This window comes from Chelonia mydas, chromosome 13 (assembly GCF_015237465.2).
Source record: "Chelonia mydas isolate rCheMyd1 chromosome 13, rCheMyd1.pri.v2, whole genome shotgun sequence".
In the NCBI taxonomy this organism is placed as follows: Eukaryota; Metazoa; Chordata; order Testudines; family Cheloniidae; genus Chelonia; species Chelonia mydas.
The window spans coordinates 32281834-32302611 of record NC_051253.2 but is presented as its reverse complement, the minus strand read 5'-3'; the positions used below and the strand labels follow the sequence as shown (position 1 = coordinate 32302611).

At 51.4% G+C, this 20778-nt stretch overlaps 1 protein-coding gene and 1 non-coding gene across 2 annotated transcripts; one reads left to right on the top strand and one right to left on the bottom strand.

Moving 5' to 3' along the window:
- The first annotated feature begins 12606 nt into the window (after positions 1–12606).
- Positions 12607–19362, top strand: LOC119567868 (olfactory receptor 11A1-like). The gene is made up of 2 exons (XM_037915334.2): positions 12607–13536; positions 19312–19362. The coding sequence occupies exons 1-2, from the start codon at positions 12607–12609 to the stop codon at positions 19360–19362; spliced, it is 981 nt and encodes a 326-aa protein (XP_037771262.2).
- On the bottom strand, positions 14030–14102 carry TRNAK-CUU. Its single transcript has one exon. It is a non-coding gene; the product is annotated as a tRNA-Lys (tRNA).
- Positions 19363–20778: the final 1416 nt, after the last annotated feature.

The window sequence follows — 20778 nt, the reverse complement described above, 5'->3', positions numbered from 1 at the left end:
ACACACCAACCCCTATCTCGCCAAAAAAACTCATGCCACAAAGTCCCCTAATAAACCCCCCCGCCCAGAAAACATCACCCTGCCCATACCCTTTCTGATGGGTTCCCCCAGGGTGCCACCTGGAACTGGGGTACCACTGAGCCCTGCTGACCCACCAGCCTGGGCTCCCTCCTACACTATACTGCTGTGACAAGCTACAAAGCCCTCCAGGCTGTCTGTAAGCAAGGACTGGCCTGTCTCCCAAGATCTGTGAGACTGATGGGTGGTCCTTCAGGATAGGTTGTAGAGACTACCTATCCTGGGGGGGAGGGATAGCTCAGTTGTTTAAGCTTTGGCCTGCTAAACCCAGGGTTGTGAGCTCAATCCTTGAGGGGGCCGTTCAGGGATATGGGGCAAAAATTGGGGATTGGTCCTGCTTTGAGCAGGGGGTTGGACTAGATGACCTCCTGAGGTCCCTTCCAATCCTGATATTCTATGATTCTATGACTACAATACCCACCTGCCGGAGACTACAATACCCACCTGCTGGAGTGAAGAAACAGATTGACAGAGCCAGAAGAGTACCCAGAAGTTACCTACTACAGGACACGCCCAACAAAGAAAATAACAGAACGCCACTAGCCATCACCTTCAACCCCCAACTAAAACCTCTCCAATGCATCATCAAGGATCTACAACCTATCCTGAAGGACGACCCATCACTCTCACAGATCTTGGGAGACAGGCCAGCCCTTGCTTACAGACAGCCCCCCAACCTGAAGCAAATACTCACCAGCAACCACACACCACACAACAAAAACACTAACCCAGGAACCTATCCTTGCAACAAAGCCCCTTGCCAACATATCTATTCAGGGGACACCATCGTAGGGCCTAATCACATCAGCCACACTATCAGAGGCTCGTTCACCTGCACATCTACCAATGTGATATATGCCATCATGTGCCAGCAATGCCCCTCTGCCATGTACATTGGCCAAACTGAACAGTCTCTACGTAAAACAATAAATGGACACAAATCAGATGGCAAGAATTATAACATTCAAAAACCAGTTGGAGAACACTTCAATCTCTTTGGTCACTTGATTACAGACCTAAACGTCGCAATTCTTCAACAAAAAAACTTCAGAAACAGACTCCAACGAGAGACTGCTGAATTGGAATTAATTTGCAAACTGGACACCATTACATTAGGCTTGAATACAGACTAGGAGTGGATGTGTCATTACACAAAGTAAAACTATTTCCCCATGTTTATTTTTCCCCCCTACTGTTCCTCACACGTTCGTGTCAACTGCTGGAAATGGCCCACCTTGATTAACACTGCAAAAGGTTTTTTTTTTCTCTCCTGCTGGTAATAGCTCACCTTACCTGATCACTCTCGTTACAGTGTGTATGGTAACACCCATTGTTTCATGTTCTCTGTGTATATAAAATCTCCCCACTCTATTTTCCACTGAATGCATCCGATCAAGTGAGCTGTAGCTCATGAAAGCTTATGCTGAGTCAAACAGTTCCCATGGTGTAGTGCTATCTCTGAGAGCTTTTGTCATAAATATAAAAGGAAGGGTAAACATCTTTAAAATCCCTCCTGGCCAGAGGAAAAACCCTTTCACCTGTAAAGGGTTAAGAAGCTAGGAGGACCTTGCTGGCACCTGACCAAAATGACCAATGAGGAGACAAGATACTATCAAAGCTGGAGGGGGGAGAAACAAAGGTTCTCTCTGTCTGTGGGTTGCTTTTGCCAGGAACAAAAAGGAATGGAGTCTTAGAACTTAGTAAGTAATCTAGCTAGATATGTGTTAGATTCTGTTTTGTTTAAATGGCTGATAAAATAAGCTGTGCTGAATGGAATGTATATTCCTGGTTTTGTGTCTTTTTGTAACTTAAGGTTTTGCCTAGAGGGATTCTCTATGTTTTGCATCTGATTACCCTGTAAGGTATTTACCATCCTGATTTTACAGAAGTGATTCTTTTACTTTTTCTTCAATTAAAATTCTTTTAAGATCTTGATTGCTTTTTCATTGTTCTTAAGATCCAAGGGTTTGGGTCTGTGGTCACCTATGCAAATTGGTGAGGATTTTTATCAAGCCTTCCCCAGGAAAGGGGGTGTAGGGTTTGGGGAGGATTTGGGGGGGAAAGACATTTCCAAGCGGGCTCTTTCCCTGTTATATATTTGTTAGACGCCTGGTGGTGGCAGCAATAAAGTCCAACCGCAAAAGGTAAAATAGTTTGTACCTTGGGGAAGTTTTAACCTAAGCTGGTAAAAATAAACTTAGGGGGTTTTCATGCAGGTCCCCACATCTGTACCCTAGAGCTCAGAGTGGGGAAGGAACCTTGACAGCTTTCTATTGTACACGCTTCCTGGGGTAATCCTTGTGCTTGTCTGCATTTCCGCAATAAGCCATTAACATCGATTGTCCATTGTACCTGAAAGGCTGCTTGTGGGTGTTTTAAACCTCACATTTTCAGTCACACATACATAGCCAAACGTCATAACTTCACATAAGATGATAGCACATACAATCCAATGAGATATTACTGTCGAGCAGATCTAGACTTTTAGAATGATATCTCACAAGGCCTATTTTGTACAAAACATATCCTGGGGAATATTGGGGTGCCAGGGTGTCACACCCTGCATGCCCCAAACCCCTTCCTCCCCCACTACTCACCATCCCCCTCCAATTCCTCAATAAACACACTTCTTAAAACCTCCTACACCTCCGTCCCCCACCATCCTCAAACCACTTCCGCCACCCAACCCTCACTGTACCGACCCCCGCCCTCACTGCCGTATCCGAGCTCCTCACAGTCTGTAACGTGTTGATCTTCACACCACTCTTGTGACTTAACATTGGGAGCTTGGGTGCTTCTGAAAATCCCACTCAGTGCCTAAATACCTTTCAAGACATGATCCAAACTGACTCAAAGTAGCCCAGCGTGGCTGCGGCTGAGCAGAGAAGGGACCCCAGGTCTCCCCTCACAGGCTGGGGCCCTAACAGCTGCGGGCCCTACGCTCTGGAGGAAATGAAGGGAGAGCAGTCAGTGCTCGGGCAAAGGCTGTGACACAGACACAGGGAGCACTGCTTCCAGACCTGTAAGGATTCCAGTCTCCGTTCCGTGCATTTCTAACGTACACCCCTTTCCTGGGGAAGCTCAGCACCACCCACAAAATGCTGATACCCTCTCTGCTCCCACGGAAAGCCACGGAGAAGACGCTCAGCAGGAGACACGAAACATTTCAGTACTGGGCTGGGAAGGTGCATCGGAATCTGTCCCCCTAGGAAAGGCTGGAGAGGCAGCTGAGAAGCGCCTGAGAACCTGAGGGTCCCTGAGCAAAAAATGAGCTGTCCAGACGAGAGAGGGGACAGCCAGCGAGAGCTCAAGCGGGTGCGGGGAGGAGAGACAGAGGGATGTCTAAGGGCAGAGATGAGAGCTGGGTCTCCTTATGATCCATCCTTGTCTCTAGGTGCAAACCACAAAGCAATCAACTCTGAAGTCCTTCCTCCGGCAGAGCTCCCAGCATGTGAGGACACTGCACAAGTGGGTGTCTCAGACCAAGGGCTTCATAGACGTAAGGATCTGAAGATCTGCCCCGAGGCTAGTGACACTCACCTTCAGTCCTCAGCATGCAGCAGCGTGCTCTCCATGGCCAGGGATTGGGGCTGGTGTCAGTCAGCCTTCGTAGCTCAGTTCCTGGCAGCCCCCTACCTGTGGCTGCTGGGACGGGAACCTCTCACTCAGGGTGATTGCTGGCATCACACAGACCCTTAGTGCCTCCTGCTCTGGGTTCTTGCTGGGTTTAGCAGCGAAAGCAGCTGCCTCCTGGGCCTTGCCACCGCTGTTGGGATCTCCCCTGGGACTGCTGCCGGCGATGCTCTGGATTCCCTGCAGAGGGGAATTGATGCTTTGTTCCATGTTTAAACAGTGTAACATCATAAGAACGGCCATACGGGGTCAGACCAAAGGTCCATCTAGCTCAGTGTCCTGTCACCCAACAGTGGCCAGTGCCAGGTGCTTCAAAGGGAATGAACAGACCAGGGCAGTTGTCAAGTGATCCATCCCCTGTCATCCAGTCCCAGCTTCTGGCAGTCAGAAATTCAGGGACACCCACAGCATGGGGTTGTGTCCCTGACCCTCTTGGCTAATAGCCATTGATGGACCCATCGTCCATGAACTTATTGAGTCCTTATTTCAACCCTGTTATACTTTTGGCCTTCACAACATCCGCTGGCAATGAGTTCCACAGGTTGACTGTGCATTGTTTGTCTGCCTGAGGTCAGACTCCGGCTGGTCTCGGCACTGTTACCCCAAGGGGATAAAGTTCAGGAGACCTGAAGATCACAGGGTCTGCTCCTTGCTGGTTGCCCAGAGGGGGAGAACCAACACTTGCTCCATGGTTTTGCTGCTTCCTCTGCACCAGTGTACGGACCAGGTGAGCCACAGAGGGCTCCAACGATGCAATCTAGCCACAATTTGGCAGCTTCACATTGTCCCCAACATGGGCCCTGCTTGGCATCGTCTGGCTGGCCCAGAATGGACTGAACTGGGTCCCATCCCCTCTGAAGCTATGGCTGGGAAGGCAGATGAACAATTGTTCCAGTGACAATTTTCCGAGCAACTCTGCTTGCTGTACAGTCACTCTGGCCAGCCAGCCACCCCCGGCATCCTTCTGAGGTCACCCCCATCACTTAGATTGACACTCGCTTTGGCTGGAGGGAGCTGGCCAGAGTTGGGGCGGGGGTGAGGGCCCCAGGCTGGAGGGAGCTGGCCAGAGTGGGGGTGGGGGTGAGGGGCCCAGGTTGGAGGGAGCTGGCCAGAGTATAAAATAAATATAAATTAAAAATCAATTACAAGAATATAAAACAACATTTAAAAGCATAAACTAAAAAAATACATAATGATATTTTTAAATTTAAAAAATCCTTCGAAATGGAACCCAAACGTGCCGGGTGAGAGTCAATGGGACATGTGCTACTCTCTTCACACTAGAGGGGTGTCTGAGCAGCCCACGCCCAGGCCCTCAAGGACAGGTCTAGACAGCAGTCTCACCCCGGCCCTGCGGCCACCCCAGCCCCAGTTAGCAATGAACTGTGAGACCCTCCAGCCCAAGGGAGTTAGACACCCAAATCCCATTAAAATCCCAGCCCTATTGAAAGTTAATGGGGGACTTGGGGTCTGAAGGTTCCTTGAGACCCCATCCCATACAACCTTGTTGTCTACACGGGGGTCTGTCCAGACACGCTGGATTGGTTGGGTTGTGTTGAAATTTGACCGGCTGATAGGATTTTAACCTGCGTCAACGAACGTGATGAGACTGTCAATCCAAGTGACAACGGGGTGTCCGCAGAATGACACGGGGGTGGCTGGGTAGCTGAGCTCAGAATCTGGCCCCACTGCCTTCTACAGCAGAATGGCTCAGATAATGGCCAGTGGAACCATTTTCCATCAGACTTCATAGCACCAGTTTCAGAGGGGCTGAGGTTCTGCTTTGGGCTTTTAGTTCAGTCCGTTCTGAGCCAGCCAGAGGGTGCCAATAAGGCCCATATCAGGGACAGGGTGGAGTTGTGGCAGGGTGGGTGGATAAAAGTAAACTTCATTACTGTTGCCATCAAGCACCCTCCAGCTCCAGATCACAAGCACCTCACTATTAACCTGTGTGGACCGGACATTTAGCAGGGAGCAGCTGTCATCAGAGATGGAGCTGGAAGGTGCTCAAAAGATGTGGACGCTCTCTCATACATCAGCGGCTGCTGCTGCCATGTTCTGGGCGTCTCAGTGACATCCCTGCGGACGTTATGACATCCAGCTTCTGGCATAGCTAGAGATATATAGAGCCGCGGTTACACCAACTCTGCTGTACCACCGTGAAACCAGGGCTCCGGGGCAGGCTGAGAAGTGGCGGAATAATGGTTTTTGATTCTCGTTGTCTACGTTTAAGCGGGGGAATAGTCCCACTATTGTGGGGAACTTTCCTGGCTTCTGCACGACCCCGGTGAAGTGGGCTAGCGAAAGGATCTGAGTCCTCGCTCCCACTTCCTTTACCCAGTGGCTTCCCTGCCCTTGAGGACTCCCCTTCTACTTTCCTGTCTGGCAGAGTCCTTGTAACCCCAACAAGGCTGGGCCCAGGATTTCTGGGGGGCTCGACCCCCAACCCTGCTGTGGTCACCTAGGACGGGGCTAGGGTGTCCCCACTCCCGGGTACTCTCTCTGCACTGGGCACTTCTCTGACCCACTGACCATTACATACAAGTTAAAGCAAATCCAAGTTTTTAATCAAAAATTAATTTTAAAAAGAATAAGGGAAAATGGGAAAGGTTAAAGGAAACACATCAGCCTGCTCTGTGGCAGGGAACATCACAAACAGTGTCTCTGGAACATCAGGGCAGTTCACAGTCTGTCCCTTGTAAGTCCCAGGCCTTCTTCTCAGGCCCTGGCTGTGCTGCAGGGATGCTGTGGGTTGGACACTTGCTCTGGTCGTGGCCACAAGCTCTCAGGCTCTAAGTGGTAGGACCCTTCTTCCCAGTGTTGCCCCCGCCCTGTCAGGGTTATGATCCAAGTCTGGCCTGCAGAGCCCCTTGGCTGAGGCATCTCCCTGTGCTGGGCCCGCTGCCCAGGGTCCCCCTCGCTCTCCCCAGCTGCTCACCGCACCCAGCTCCGGACTGCTCCAGCCCCAGCTCCACCACTCGGTATCTGCACGGCTGCTGCTGCTCTGCCTCCAGCTCCTGGGCTGCTTCGAATCATAGAATCATAGAATATCAGGGTTGGAAGGGACCTCAGGAGGTCATCTAGTCCAACCTCCTGCTCAAAGCAGGACCAATCCCCAATTAAATCATCCCAGCCAGGGCTTTGTCAAGCCTGACCTTAAAAACTTCTAAGGAAGGAGATTCTACCACCTCCCTAGGTAACTCATTCCAGTGTTTCACCACCCTCCTAGTGAAAAAGGTTTTCCTAATATCCAACCTAAACCTCCCCCACTGCAACTTGAGACCATTACTCCTTGTTCTGTCAACTTCTACCACTGAGAATAGTCTAGAACCATCCTCTTTGGAACCACCTCTCAGGTAGTTGAAAGCAGCTATCAAATCCTCCCTCATTCTTCTCTTCTGCAGACTAAACAATCCCAGTACCCTCAGCCTCTCCTCATAAGTCATGTGTTCCAGACCCCTAATCATTTTTGTTGCCCTTCGCTGGTCTCTCTCCAATTTATCCACATCTTTCTTATAGTGTGGGGCCCAAAACTGGACACAGTACTCCAGATGAGGCCTCACCAATGTCGAATAGAGGGGAACGATCACGGCCCTCGATCTGCTGGCTATGCCCCTACTTATACATCCCAAAATGCCATTAGCCTTCTTGGCAACAAGGGCACACTGTTGACTCATATCCAGCTTCTCGTCCACTGTCACCCCTAGGTCCTTTTCCGCAGAACTGCTGCCTAGCCATACGGTCCCTAGTCTGTAGCGGTGCATTGAATTCTTCCGTCCTAAGTGCAGGAACCTGCACTTATCCTTCTTGAACCTCATCAGGTTTCTTTGGCCCCTCTGGCTCTGGTTGCTGCAGCTCTGCTCCCAGGGCAAGTCTGCTCTCTCTGGGCTGTGCCTCTGGCTTTGGGGCTGCAGCTCTGCTCCCAGGACAGGCTCTGCTCTCTCTGGATCTGGCACAGCTCTGCTCCGCAGCTCAGCTCGGGCCCTTGCTTTCCCCTTAGCTCAGCCCCACTCTGTCCGACCCAGGCAATTCCAGCTTCCATGGAGGACAGGACCTCCCTGGCCTCCTGACCCCCTGATTAGCCTGCCCGACCTGTCATTCAGGCTGACCTGGAGCATTGGCCTCTCCCCATTGTTCCTGGGGGCTGTCAGTCTCAGGGTCCTGGTTCCCCATCGACCCTTCCCCCTTTTTAGTACTGGGAGTTAACAACTAAAACACCCCCACTGAATGTCAGTAAGGGGGCAACAGTCCCCTTACATACGTCAGCTGCTCCATATCAAGTGGCAGGACGAAATCAGGAATGAGGATGTTTGTAGCCTAATCCAGCAACTGCCTCCATCAACACCGGTTCGGTTCTGGCAGCTTTCTTGGTACAGACATATTGTGAGGATGGATGACCAACAAATGCCGAAGGGGGTTTACCAAGCACTGCCACTGTATGATCAGCAGTCACATAGTCACCAAAAGCTTCAGTGGCACGATAAGGTCTCCAGTGATGGACATACACTGAACATCCAGCCAGAAGTCAGGGCCTAGCTAGAGATGAAACCGGGAGGCAAGAGCACATCAGGGCCTAGCTAGGGATGGATCCAGGCGGCCAGAGCACATCAGGGCCTAGCTAGGGATGGATCCAGGCAGCCAGAGCACGTCAGGGGCTAGCTAGGGATGGATCCAGGCAACCAGAGGACATCAGGGCCTAGCTAGAGATGTATCCAGACGGCCAGAGCACGTCAGGGCCTAGCTAGGGATGGATCCGGGCAGCCAGAGCGCATCAGGGCCTAGCTAGAGATGGATCCGGGTGGCCAGAGAATGTCAGGGCCTACCTAGGGATGGAGCCAGGTAGCGCTCAATGTGCAAGGAATCTACATCCACCCTATGGGATTGTTGCCCTGATGCTCAAGTTGGTGGCTGGGTGAAAGGTTTCCTAGCTATGCCAAGGCCGGGTTACCTTTGGGAATTGCCTCCATTCTCAGTGCCTCAGTTGTCTCGCCTGTGAAATGCGGATGGGGGCACTTGCCACCCTTTGTGACATGCATTGAGACCCACGTCTGGAAAGTGGTATGTAGGAGTTCAATCTGATCATTAAAGGGATTGAAGCCACTGTTGGATGACAGGACACTGAGCTAGATGGACCTTTGGTCTGATCCCATATGGCCATTCTTCTGATGTTACACCATTTAAACATGGAACAAAGCATCAATTCCCCTCTGCAGGGAACCCAGAGCATCGCCGGCAGCAGTCCCAGGGGAGATCCCAACAGCAGTGGCAAGGCCCAGGAGGCAGCTGCTTTCACTGATAAACCCAGCAAGAACCCAGAGCAGGAGGCACTAAGGGTCTGTGTGATGCCAACAATCACCCTGGGCAGCGAGAGGCACCTGTCCGAGCAGCCACAGGCGGGGTCTGCCCAGGAACTGAGCTACGAAGGCTGACTGACAGCAGCCCCAGTCCCTGGCCATGGAGAGCACGCTGCTGCATGCTGAGGATTGAAGGTGAGTGTCACTAGCCTCGGGGCAGATCTTCAGGTCCTTACGCCTATGCAGTCCTTGGTCTGAGACACCCCCTTGTGCAGTGTCCTCACATGCTGGGAGCTCTGCCGGAGGAAGGACTTCAGAGTCAGTTGCTTTGTGGTTTGATGCTAGAGACACGGATGAATCAGAAAGGAGACCCAGCTCTCATAGCCCTCTGGCTGGCTGTCCCCCTCTGTCTCCCCGATGGCTGGTTGTTTGCTCAGGGACCCTGCCCCTCAGGTTCTCAGCTGCCTCTCCAGCCTTTCCTGGGGGGGCAGATTACAATGTACCTTCCTGGCCCACTACTGAGATGCTTCCTGAGCAACTCCTCCGTGGCTTTCCGTGGGAGCAGAGAGGGTATCAGCATTTTGTGGGTGGTGCTGAGCTTCCCCAGGAAAGGGGTGTACGTTAGAAATGCACGGAACAGAGACTGGAATCCTTACAGGTCAGGAAGCCGCGCTCCCTGTGTCTGTCTCACAGCCTTTGCCCGAGCACTGACTGCTCTCCCTTCATTTCCTCCAGAGCGTGGGGCCCGCAGCTGTTAGGGCCCCAGCCTGTGAGGGGAGACCTGGGGTCTCTTCTCTGCTCAGTCGCAGCCATGCTGGGAAACCTTGGGAAAGTCATTTTGGATCATGTTTTGAAAGGTATTTAGGCACCGAGTGGGATTTTCAGAAGCACCCAAGCTCCCAATGTTAAGTCACAAGAGTGGCGTGAAGATCAACATGTTACAGACTGCGAGGAGCTTGGACACGGCAGTAACGGGGGGCGGATGAGTACCGGGCACAGGCAGACTTTCCATTCTCCCCCCGTATCTCCCACCCCAGGCCCCGGTACCGCTGCAGTGAGAGAGCGGCTGGCAGGGCTGAGTTAGGGGGTCCCTGTGGCAGCGCCCAGGGCGGCGAGTTATATCTCCACGTGGTGTCTTGGCACCAGCAATATTCAAAGCCCAGGGGCCCAGCTCCACCAATATTTGCGGCCGGGTGTCTCCCCCGGCCCACCTGCCACCCCCCCCCGTGCCTCCCCTGCGTGTCCCCCGTCCTCCCGCTTGCTGCACCCAGCCCCCCCGCGTGCGTTCCGGGCCCCGGAGCAGAGCGTTCTCTGCAGCTCCATGTGCCCCACTTCTCGACTGCCAGGGCAGACTGACTCTGAGCCTGCCTTTCCACCTCAGACCCTTCCCTTTTCCGGCGGGACCCTCCACCACCCCCGGGGGCTCCCCCACCCACAGTCACCGCTCTTGCCCCATGCTTGGCAAGGAGGCAGCCGCATCCCTTACCCCCAGTGAGGCTACAGTCAGGGGCAACAGCAGGGGAGGAGGTGCACGGAGCACCCCCGGCACCCACCACGGGGGAGGCCAGAGAGATTCCTGGACCTGAGAGGGGCCCTAGGAGCACATGCAGTGAGAGTGATGAGGGTGAGTGTGCTGCTGGGGAGGTCGGGAAAGGGGGGCTCCTCCTCCAGAGCTCGCTGCTGCCGGCAGGGAAAGGGCTTGGAGGAGTCCCCCTCTCTGGCCCCTGTCCCGGAGCAGCCTGCCTGCACCCCAAACTCATCCTCAGCCCTGCCCCACCCCAGAGCCCACACCCCCAGCCAGAGCTTTCACCACCCCCCACCGCACCCTCAAACCTCTACCCTAGCCCTGAGCCCCTCCAACACCCCAACACCTTATCCCCAATCCCAGCCAGAGCCCTCATCCCCCTGCACTCCAACCCTCTGCCCCAGCCCTGAGCCTCTCTAACACCCCAAACCCCCCAACCCTAGACAGAGCCCTCACCCCCCACATTCCTACTCTCACCCTGAGCCACTCCCACACCCCAAACCCCTCATCTGCAGCCTCTCCCCACAACCCTCACCCCGGCACCCCCACCCTCCGCACCCCCTCCCATCCCCAAACTCCCTCCCAGAACCTGCACCCTACACCCCAATCCCCTGCCCCAGCCTACGGCCTGCACCCCAGACCTCCTCCCCCACCCAAACTCCCTCCCAGAGGCTTGGGCACGTGGGGGGAGGAGTTTGGGCAGAAGCGGGTTCTGGGCACCACCAAAAATTATACAAACCTGCCGCCCCTGCCTGCAGTTCCACCCAGCGCGCTCCGAGCTGTCTAGCAACTGGGAATTGTTTCTAATTGTTGGGTGTTTACACAGCACCCAGCGCAGTAAGGACCTGATCCCCTGCCACTGCCACAACACAATCAGTGACGGACAGCCAGTAATTAATAGTTAAAAGTGATAGCTGGTAATTCGTTATCAGCAGTGTCAGTGTCTCTGGACCAGTCACTACAGTGCTATGAAGGAGAGGAGTCTGCGTGTGCGTCTGTCCCGAGGGTGGTTTGATTTGTGTCCTGGTCACGGCCGGAGGCAGAGTCACTTTCCCGTCTGTGCTGTGGGTCAGCATGACTCCCTCTTCGCAGGCATGGCCATGGTGCCACCTCCCTCCTGCCCTTCCCCAGGGCAGCTCGTGGCACCCATCACAGCACGGGTAGGGGCTACAGGGGGCGAGAAACCCAACATCAGCTCCCAGAGCAGTGGGGTGGGCCGTGGGCTGACGCTGACCTTGGCTGTATAAACAGGGGAGCAGAGAATAGGAGCAGGGAGGGGGTTTCACCTCTCCAGACTGCTGACACCGATGCTGGAATACCGTGTGCAGGGCTGGGGCCACAGTGTAAAACAGATGTGGAGAGATTGGGGAGGGTTCAGAAAAAAGCCACGCAAATGATGTGTGGGCTAGAGGAAATACCTTCCAGTGAGAGACTTAAAGAGCTGGGTCTGTTCGGTGTATGAAGGAGAAGTGACTTGATTACAGCATCTCAGCACCTTCATGGGGACAAAACCCTGGTTACCAAAGGGTTCTTTCATTGCCCAGGGACAGGCGTAGCCAGAGCCAAGGGCTGGAAGCTAAAGCCAGGCACATTTCAATGGGAAATAAGGTGCACATTTTGTTTATTTTTCCTGGTGAGGGTGATTATCCATTGGAAAAAACTGGCAAGGGAAGAGGTGGATTTTCAACTCCTCATATCTCCAGATCAAGACTGGCTGCCTTTCTGGAAGGTCTGTCTCAGCCAAAAACAAGTTATTGAGATCAGTGCAGAGAAAGTGGGGAAATTCTGTGGCTTTTGTTACATAGGGGCTCAGCCTGGATGATCCAATGGTCCCTTTTGGTCTTAAATCTAAGAATCTGTGAATGAAAAATGTTGGGGTGTGGGACAGAAGAGTGGCAAATTAACTGGGTGGCAGTGCCCTGAGGTGGAAGTGAAGCAGTTTCTCTGGTCTGAGAGAATATAAACCCAGCTCTCCGTTTGCAGTGGGAACTCTTCGGGGATCAAATGATGGAAATCAACACAATTTCATGGTACAGCCAAATCTTTCGATGCTCATTACACTTTTACTACCACAGGATGCAGCTCATGGAGAAAGGAGAAGGGAAAAATCAAACAGCCATCATGGAATTCATCCTCCTGGGGTTCGGGGATCTCCCTGAACTGCAGACCCTTCTCTTCCTCATTTTCCTGGTGATCTACATTGTGACCATGGCTGGGAACATCCTCATCGTTGCGCTAGTTGTGGCTGATCAGCACCTTCACACCCCCATGTACTTCTTCCTGGGGAACTTGTCCTGCTTGGAGACCTGCTACACCTCCACCATCCTGCCCAGGCTGCTGGCCAGTCTCCTGACTGGGGACAGAACCATTTCTCTTCCCGGCTGCATCACGCAGTTTCATTTCTTTGGTTCTCTAGTAACAACAGAGTGCTCTCTCCTGGCAGCCATGTCTTACGATCGGTATTTAGCCATATGCAAACCGCTGCACTATGGAACCCTTATGAATGTCCAGCTGTGCCTCCAGCTAGCAGCTGGGGCTTGGATTAGTGGATTTCTAATTTGTACAATAGTCACATGTGTTACATCACAGTTAATTTTCTGTGGCCTTAATGAAATTGACCATTTCTTTTGTGATTTCACCTCACTGATTCAACTCTCCTGCAGCGACACCAGCCAGATCACCCCACTTATTTATATATTTTCCTTCCTAGATGCAGTTTCCCCTTTTCTATTAACCCTGGCTTCCTATATTTGTATCATTGCGACCATCCTGGGAATCCCATCCACCACCGGGAGGCAAAAGGCCTTTTCCACCTGCTCCTCTCACCTCATTGTGGTGGCACTTTTCTATGGGACCATAATGATTGTCTACATGCTACCGAAATCTGGTACCTGGAGAGCCCTGAACAAAGTGTTCTCCGTCTGCTACACAGTCCTGACGCCCCTGGCCAATCCGCTCATCTACAGCCTGAGAAACAGAGAGGTCCAGGAGGCCCTGAGAAATGCTGTCAGGAGGGCTGTGACCCTTACAAAGAATTCAGACTAGTTGAATGAAATGAAGATCAGTCAGTCTGGGTCCTATTGTGAAAGAAGGAGGGTCTAAGTGAGCCCAGATACAGAAATGCAGTATACAAGAGATGTTTGTGCACACACACACACACACACACACACACACGCACACACAAAATAAGAGGGAGACAAATGGTTGGAATTTTGCAGAGGAAAGGTGGGGGAGAAGATTTTGACTTTTCATCAAAACAACTGAAACCTGAAAAATTTTGCTTTTTGACATTTGAAAACCTTCATAGAATATCAGGATTGGAAGGGACCTCAGGAGGTCATCTAGTCCAACCCCCTGCTCAAAGCAGGGCCACTCCCCAATTTTTGGCCCAGAACCCTAAATGGCCCCCTCAAGCATTGAACTCATAACCCTGGGTTTAGCAGGCCAATGCTCAAACCACTGAGCTATCCCTCTGCCCCCACCCCAAAGTTACTTGCTTTGCCCAACATGGGGCTTGAACCCACAACCCTGAGATTAAGAGCCTCATGCTCTACCAACTGAGCTAGCCGGGCTGCTTATAATAGACTGCTCAGATGGAAACTGTCAAAAAAAATGCCACGCACTGTAGTGATTGTGTTTAACCCCAGATGTTACAGAGACAAGAGGGGTGAGTTAATACCTTTTAATGGACCCTCTTCTACTGGTGAAAGACACAAGCTTTCAAGCTTATACAGAAGAGCTCTTCTTCAGGTCTGGGGAACATACTCAGAGTGTCACAGGTGGAACAGATTGTTTAGCATAAGTGGTTAGAACATATTGAAAAGGACTGATATCAAGTGATCACTTTATGAAAAAAGTATTCTCATCAGGTGATGGGGTGTTTTTGTCTTTTATCATTTTTCAGTGTGTTCATTTGAGAGCGCAGTGATTGTCTGGTTTCATCCACATAATTGCTATTAGGACATTTAGTGCACGGGATGAAGCACACCACATGTTGTGATAGGCTTGTGTAGGATCCATAGATCTTGACAGGTATGTTGTGGTGGGTGTTGATCATTGTAGCAGTGGAGATATGGCTGCTGCTGTTGTTCTGGCTGGGTCTGGCATCGCTTTGAGTTGGTTCTGGCCGGGTCTGGTGGTCGCTTTGAGTCTGTAGGGAGCTGGCTCTGCTGATGAGGTTGGAGAAGTGAGGGGGTTGTTTGAAAGCCAGACGTGGGGATTCAGGAAAGATTTCTTTCAGGTTGTGATCCCCAACGAGTGTGGATTGCAATTTTTTAAATGGCAGGTTTCAGAGTAGCAGCCGTGTTAGTCTGTATTAGCAAAAAGAAAAGGAGGACTTGTGGCACCTTAGAGACTAACAAATTTATTTGAGCATAAGCTTTCGTGAGCTACAGCTCACTTCATCAAATGCATTCAGTGGAAAATACAGTGGGGAGATTTATATACACAGAGAACATGAAACAATGGGTGTTACCATACACACTGTAAGGAGAGTGATCACTTAAGATGAGCTATTACCAGCAGGAGAGTGGTGGGGGGGGGAGAAAACCTTTTGTAGTGATAATCAAGGTGGGCCATTTCCAGCAGTTGACAAGAACGTCTGAGGAACAGTGGAGGGGGGGGAAATAAACATGGGGAAATAGTTTTACTTTGTGTAATGACCCATCCACTCCCACTCTCTATTCAAGCCTAAGTTAATTGTATCCAGTTTGCAAATTAATTCCAATTCAGCAGTCTCTTGGAGTCTGTTTCTGAAGTTTTTTTGTTGAAGAATTGTCACTTTTAGGTCTGTAATCGAGTGACCAGAGAGATTGAAGTGTTCTCCGACTGGTTTTTGAATGTTATAATTCTTGATGTCTGATTTGTGTCCATTGATTCTTTTACGTAGAGACTGTCCGGTTTGGCCAATGCACATGGCAGAGGGGCATTGCTGGCACATGATGGCATCTATCACATTGGTGGATGTGCAGGTGAATGAGCCTCTGATAGCGTGGCTGATGTGATTAGGCAGATTCTCACCCTTAGGCCCTGTCTACACTGGAAAGTTTCTGCCCAGTAAAGCGGCTTCCTGCTCTGTAAATCCCAAGGTGTACACACGGCCAAGCCACTTAGTGCGCAGAAACTGCACAGTTGTAGCACTTTAAAAACACCACCCCAACGAGAGGCGTACAGCTTTCAACACCGGGGCTACAGCGCTGCGGTGCCAGTGTAGGCACCCTGGTCGATTACAGCGCTGTGATTGGCCTCCGGGAGGTGTCCCACAATGCCTGTTCTCACCTCTCTGGTCATCGGTTTGAACTCTACTGCCCTGCCCTCGGGTGACCAACCATCATCCCCACCCCATAAATTCCTTTGGAAATTTGAAAGTCCCCTTCCTGTTTGCTCGGTGACGCATGCAGTGGTCTCAGTGCATCTTTTCAGGTGGCCATGACTGCTCCATGGACCAGGCGATCCCCCGCTTGGAGCAATGCCGAGCTGCTGGACCTCATCGGCATTTGGGGAGAGGAGGCTGTGCAGTCCCAGCTGTTCTCCAGCCATAGGAATTATGATACCTTTGGACAGATTTCACGATGCATGACAGAATGTGTCCTGGTCACGGCCCCTCTGCAGTGCAGGCTCAAAGTGAAGGAGCTGCAGAACGCCTACCACAAGACGCAGGAGGCAACTCCAGTGCTGTGCCCACGAACTGCTGGTTCTACAAAGAGCTGGACACGATACTCAGAGGCAACCCCACCTCCACTGCGAAGGCCCCTGTGGATACTTTCTTGGCTCGCATGCCAGCTGAGAGTGGACCAAGCCAGGAGGAGGAAATATTGGAAGAGGATGCGGGGGGGGGAGGGACAGGGGGACCCAGAGGGAGAGGATGACTCGGAGGCTGGAGATGCATGCAGCCAGGAGCTCTTTTCTACCCCGCAGGAGGCTAGCCAGTCACAGCTGTCAGAGCTTGGTGAAGCGGAAACAGGAGAGGAGGCCCCTGGTAAGTGGATCTGATTTTGGGAATCGCCGAAGCAAGTTGTTGGGGGTAGGAGGGTGGAAGAAAGCAGCCTTGTCTTCCATCTCATGCCTACCCTGAGCGGTGGAACAGGCTGTTGATTGACTTCCTCACTTCACGGGAATCTCCCTCAGCAATCTCCAGGAAACTCCCGTGGAGATACTGCGCAATCTGCTGCTGCAGGTTCTTCGGCAGAGCTGCTTTGTTTCTTGCCCCATTAATGGTAACTTTCCCATGCCACTGTGCCATCATAGACAGGGGGACCATTGCTGCACACAGGTGAGCCGCATGGGGCCTGGGCGGAAGCCACAGGCTTGGAGAAGACCCTCCCTTCATTCCCTGCTCACCCTCAGCAGTGAGATATCTTCCATAATGATCACCCCCTGTGTAAAGTGTCAGGACAGGAATGATTATCAGGCCCCCCCACAGTGCTGGCTCTCCCCAAGAGCCACATGCCCAGTGTACAGCAGGCTCCGGTAAGAGTGGTTTACCCTGCTCCTGTGGCTACTCACCATTTGGGGGTCTTGTGGCTCATGTGTGCTTGCCTAGGGTCAGACAGTTAGTGACAGGTGTGTGAGTACTTGCTGTGTTTTAAAGCACTGAATCAGTGCTGTCTGTGTTGCAAACAATACTGCTTCTGTAAAATGTTGCATTTAAACTTCACAGAGACGACCTTGGGAGCACAGCCTCCCTCTTGGTTATTGGCAGCGGAACGGCTGGGCAGAATTAGAAAGTGTCCAAGAAGAACTAAGGAGGACTTTCTGCGTGAGGTTATGATGCACTCTGCTGCCAAGAAACAGGAACTGAAGGAGTGGCAGGACAGCGAGAAGAGGGACCGAAAGGAGTATGCGGCACGCCAGAATGAAGCCACGGAGCGGCTCTTCAATGTTATGGAGCACCAAGAGAACACGTTCCAGGCAATACTCGCTCTTCAAAGCGAGCAGCTCTGCGCCCGCCCTCCCCTGCAGCTGCCGTCGCAAAACTCCTTCCCATGCACCCCCCAGACAACGCCAACAAACTCTTATCAGCCTCCTGGCTCCAGTCTGTACCCGCGGCATTCCACTCCTCCCCATCACAGTCCAGCCCTGCGGACTCCCAGTACCCTCGGCACTCAACACCCGTCCCTCTGCAGTTTGGCCCTGCTGAAGTACAGTACCCGCTGCACTGTATTCCAAAGGAGAAGGTTGGATATGATCCCTGGACATACACAAATCTTTAGTTGTCCTGGGACCCCTCCTCCTCCTGGGACCTTCCCGTTCCCCTCCCTGCCGATGTATTTGTTTCATTTGACTCTCTCCTCCAGTTGTTGTCTTTTAATAAAAGAATTGTGTTGGTTTTAAAGCAATCTTTATTCTATTAATTGAAAGCAAAAAGAGCACTGCAAAGCAACATACAATTATGTTAAACCCCCTTATTGCATCATGTGCACCAATCACCTCCTAGCATTACAAGCACTGCACTCCCGAGCATAGCAACACATATTAGTGGCTTTCAGCTTCAAATCGCTGCCTCAAGACATCCCTGATCCTTATGGCCCCCTGTTATGCCCCTCTCATAGCCCTGGTCTGCGGCTGTTCAAACTCAGCCTCCAGGCGCTGAGCCTCTGCGGTCCAGCCCTGAGTGAAGCTTTCACCCTTCCTTTCACAAATATTATGGAGCATACAGTGTGCGGCTTTAAGCAAAAGAATATTGTCATCGGCCAGGTCCAGCTTCCCAAAGAGGCATCACCAGTGGGCTTTTAAATGGCCAAAAGTACACTCCCAGTCATTCTGCACTTGCTCAGCCTGTTGTTGAACTGCTCCTTGCTGCTGACAAGTTGCCCCATGTATGGCTTCATAAGCCACGGCATTAAGGGCTAGGCGGGGTCTCCCAGGATCACAATGGTCATTTTGACTTCCCCTTGGCTGATCTTCTGGTCCAGGAAGAAAGTCCCAGCTTGCATCTTCCTGAACAGGCCAGTGTTATGCAAAGTTATGCATGTTATGCAAAGCTATCCACAATGTCATGCGTGTTGCTCAGAGTCACGGTCTTTTGGAGCAGGATGTGATTAATGGCCCTGCACACTTCCATCAACACGAGTCCAGTGGTCGACTTTCCTGCTCCAAACTGGTTAGCGACGGATCAGTAGCAGTTTAGAGTAGCCAGCTTCCACAGTGCAATCACCACGTGCTTCTCCAATGACAGGGCAGCTCTCGTTCTCGTGTCCTTGTGCCGGGTGAGCTCATCACACCCCGTGAATGTGGCTCTCTCATCCGAAAGTTCTGCAGCCGCTGCTCATCATCCCAGACGTGCATGACGATGTGATCCCACCACTCAGTGCTTGCTTCCCCCAGCCAAAAAGCGGCGTTCCACAGTGGTCAGCACCTCCGTGAATGCCGCAAGCAATCTCGTGTTATAGCTAGTACACATGGCAAGATCAATGTCACACTCCTCTTGCCTTTGTAATTTAAGGAATAACTCCCCTGCCACTCGTGACATGTTGGTCAGAGCGAGCAGCATACTGGTCAGCAGTTTGGGATCCATTCCTGCAGCCCGAAGGGGCAGGGCATGCAGTACACAAACTGTTGAAAGATGGCGCCAAATGTGGACAGAAGCACAGGGATTGCTGGGACATGAAGCAATGCATCACGGGGCATTGGGACTGGACCCAGGATGCCCCACGACCCCTTCCGCCTTCCCACAAGTCTTAGCAGCAGAAGAGAAAGAGGTGCTCTGTGGGATGGCTGCCCAGAGTGCACCACTCCGAATACCGCTGCAAGTGCCACAAGTGTGAACACGCTATTGCGCAGGCAGCTGACAGTGTGAACACACAACAGAGGTTTCCCTTCTGCACTCTCTGAGCGGCGCTGTAGCTGCCGGTGCTGTAACTTTGCCACTGTAGACGTGCCCTAAGAGATGATACAAACAGGCTGCAGACTCTTCAGGGGAAGTCTGCACTTGCTTACAGCTTGGAATCCCCGGGTGTTCCATTCACAGGCTAAAAATCCCTTTAGCCTGGGTCCAGCACTTCCCTCAGTTCAGTCTTTGCTCCTCAGGTGTTTCCAGGTGTGTTCTTGTAGGGAGAGTGAGTCCCAGCTTGATGTCATTTCCCCCTTTTATATCTTCTTCCCGCTTGCTGGAAAGCTCTTTTGCTGTGATCTGAGTCAAACAGTTCCCATTGTGTAGTGCTATCTCTGAGAGCTTTCTATTGTACATGGTTCCTGGGGTAATCCTTGTGCTTGTGTGCATTTCCTCAGTAAGCCATTAACATTGTTTGTCCTTTGTACTGTTGTACCTGAAATGCTGCTTGTGGGTGCTTTCACTCTCACAATGTTTCAGTAATACATACCTAGCCAAACTTCGTAACTTCACATACAATGATAGCACATACAATCCAATGAGATATTACTATCTAGCAGATCAAGACTTTTCGAACGATACCTCACAAGGCCTACTTTGTACAAAACATATCCTGGGTGCCGGGGTGTCACATCCTGCATGCCCCAAAACCCTTCCCCCACCACTACTCACCATCCCCCAGCCCCATTCCTCAATAAACCTACTTCTTAAAACCTAGTACACCTCCATTCCCCACCATCCTCAAACCAATTTCTCCCCCCAAACTTCCCTCTGTCTTCACCCCAGCTCAGGGACCCTCAGGTTCTCAGCTGTTTCTCAGCTACCTTTCCAGCCTTTCCTGGGGGGCAGATTCCGATGCACCTTCCCAGCCCAGAGATTCTTTAGCGTAAGTAGTTAGGACACATTGTAAGGGACTGATATCAAATGATCACTTTGTGAATAAAGTGTTCACAGCAGGTCCAGAATTTTTTGATAAAATGTTTTTTTCCTTTGTAAATGCTGATTCTTCAAAAAAAATTAAATTAAACATTACTTTTGACTAAACTTTTGCCAGGAAGGTTTGAAAATTGCAACCTGAAACCAAATTTTGAAACACTGAACATTTTCATAAAGGTCAATTCTTTTTTTCCACCCAGCAGTGGTAAGGGGCTGGATGGGTGGGTGGGTGAGTGGATGGATAGGAAAGCTGATATTTTCTGTGAAAATAAAATGTGAATGCTGAATAGAACTTCTTAGAAAATTTTAATTGCAAAAATTATTGAGGGAAGGATGAGAATCAAAAGCACCAAAAGGAATTAGGGACATACGTTGATTTGAAAGTCAGGGCTCCTAACTCCCTAACACACTTTTGAAAATTCCCCCAGAAGACACATAATTTATTTGTTTATTATTTATGTCTTTATTCAACAATAGTTCAA

Excerpts from the sequence above, each read along its gene's own strand:
- LOC119567868 (XM_037915334.2), top strand. The coding sequence starts at position 12,607 with ATGCAGCTCATGGAGAAAGGAGAAGGGAAAAATCAAACAGCCATCATG. Across the intron at positions 13,537-19,311 it reads AGGAGGCCCTGAGAAATGCT|GCAGCTGACAGTGTGAACAC; the intron begins GTCAGGAGGGCT and ends GCTATTGCGCAG.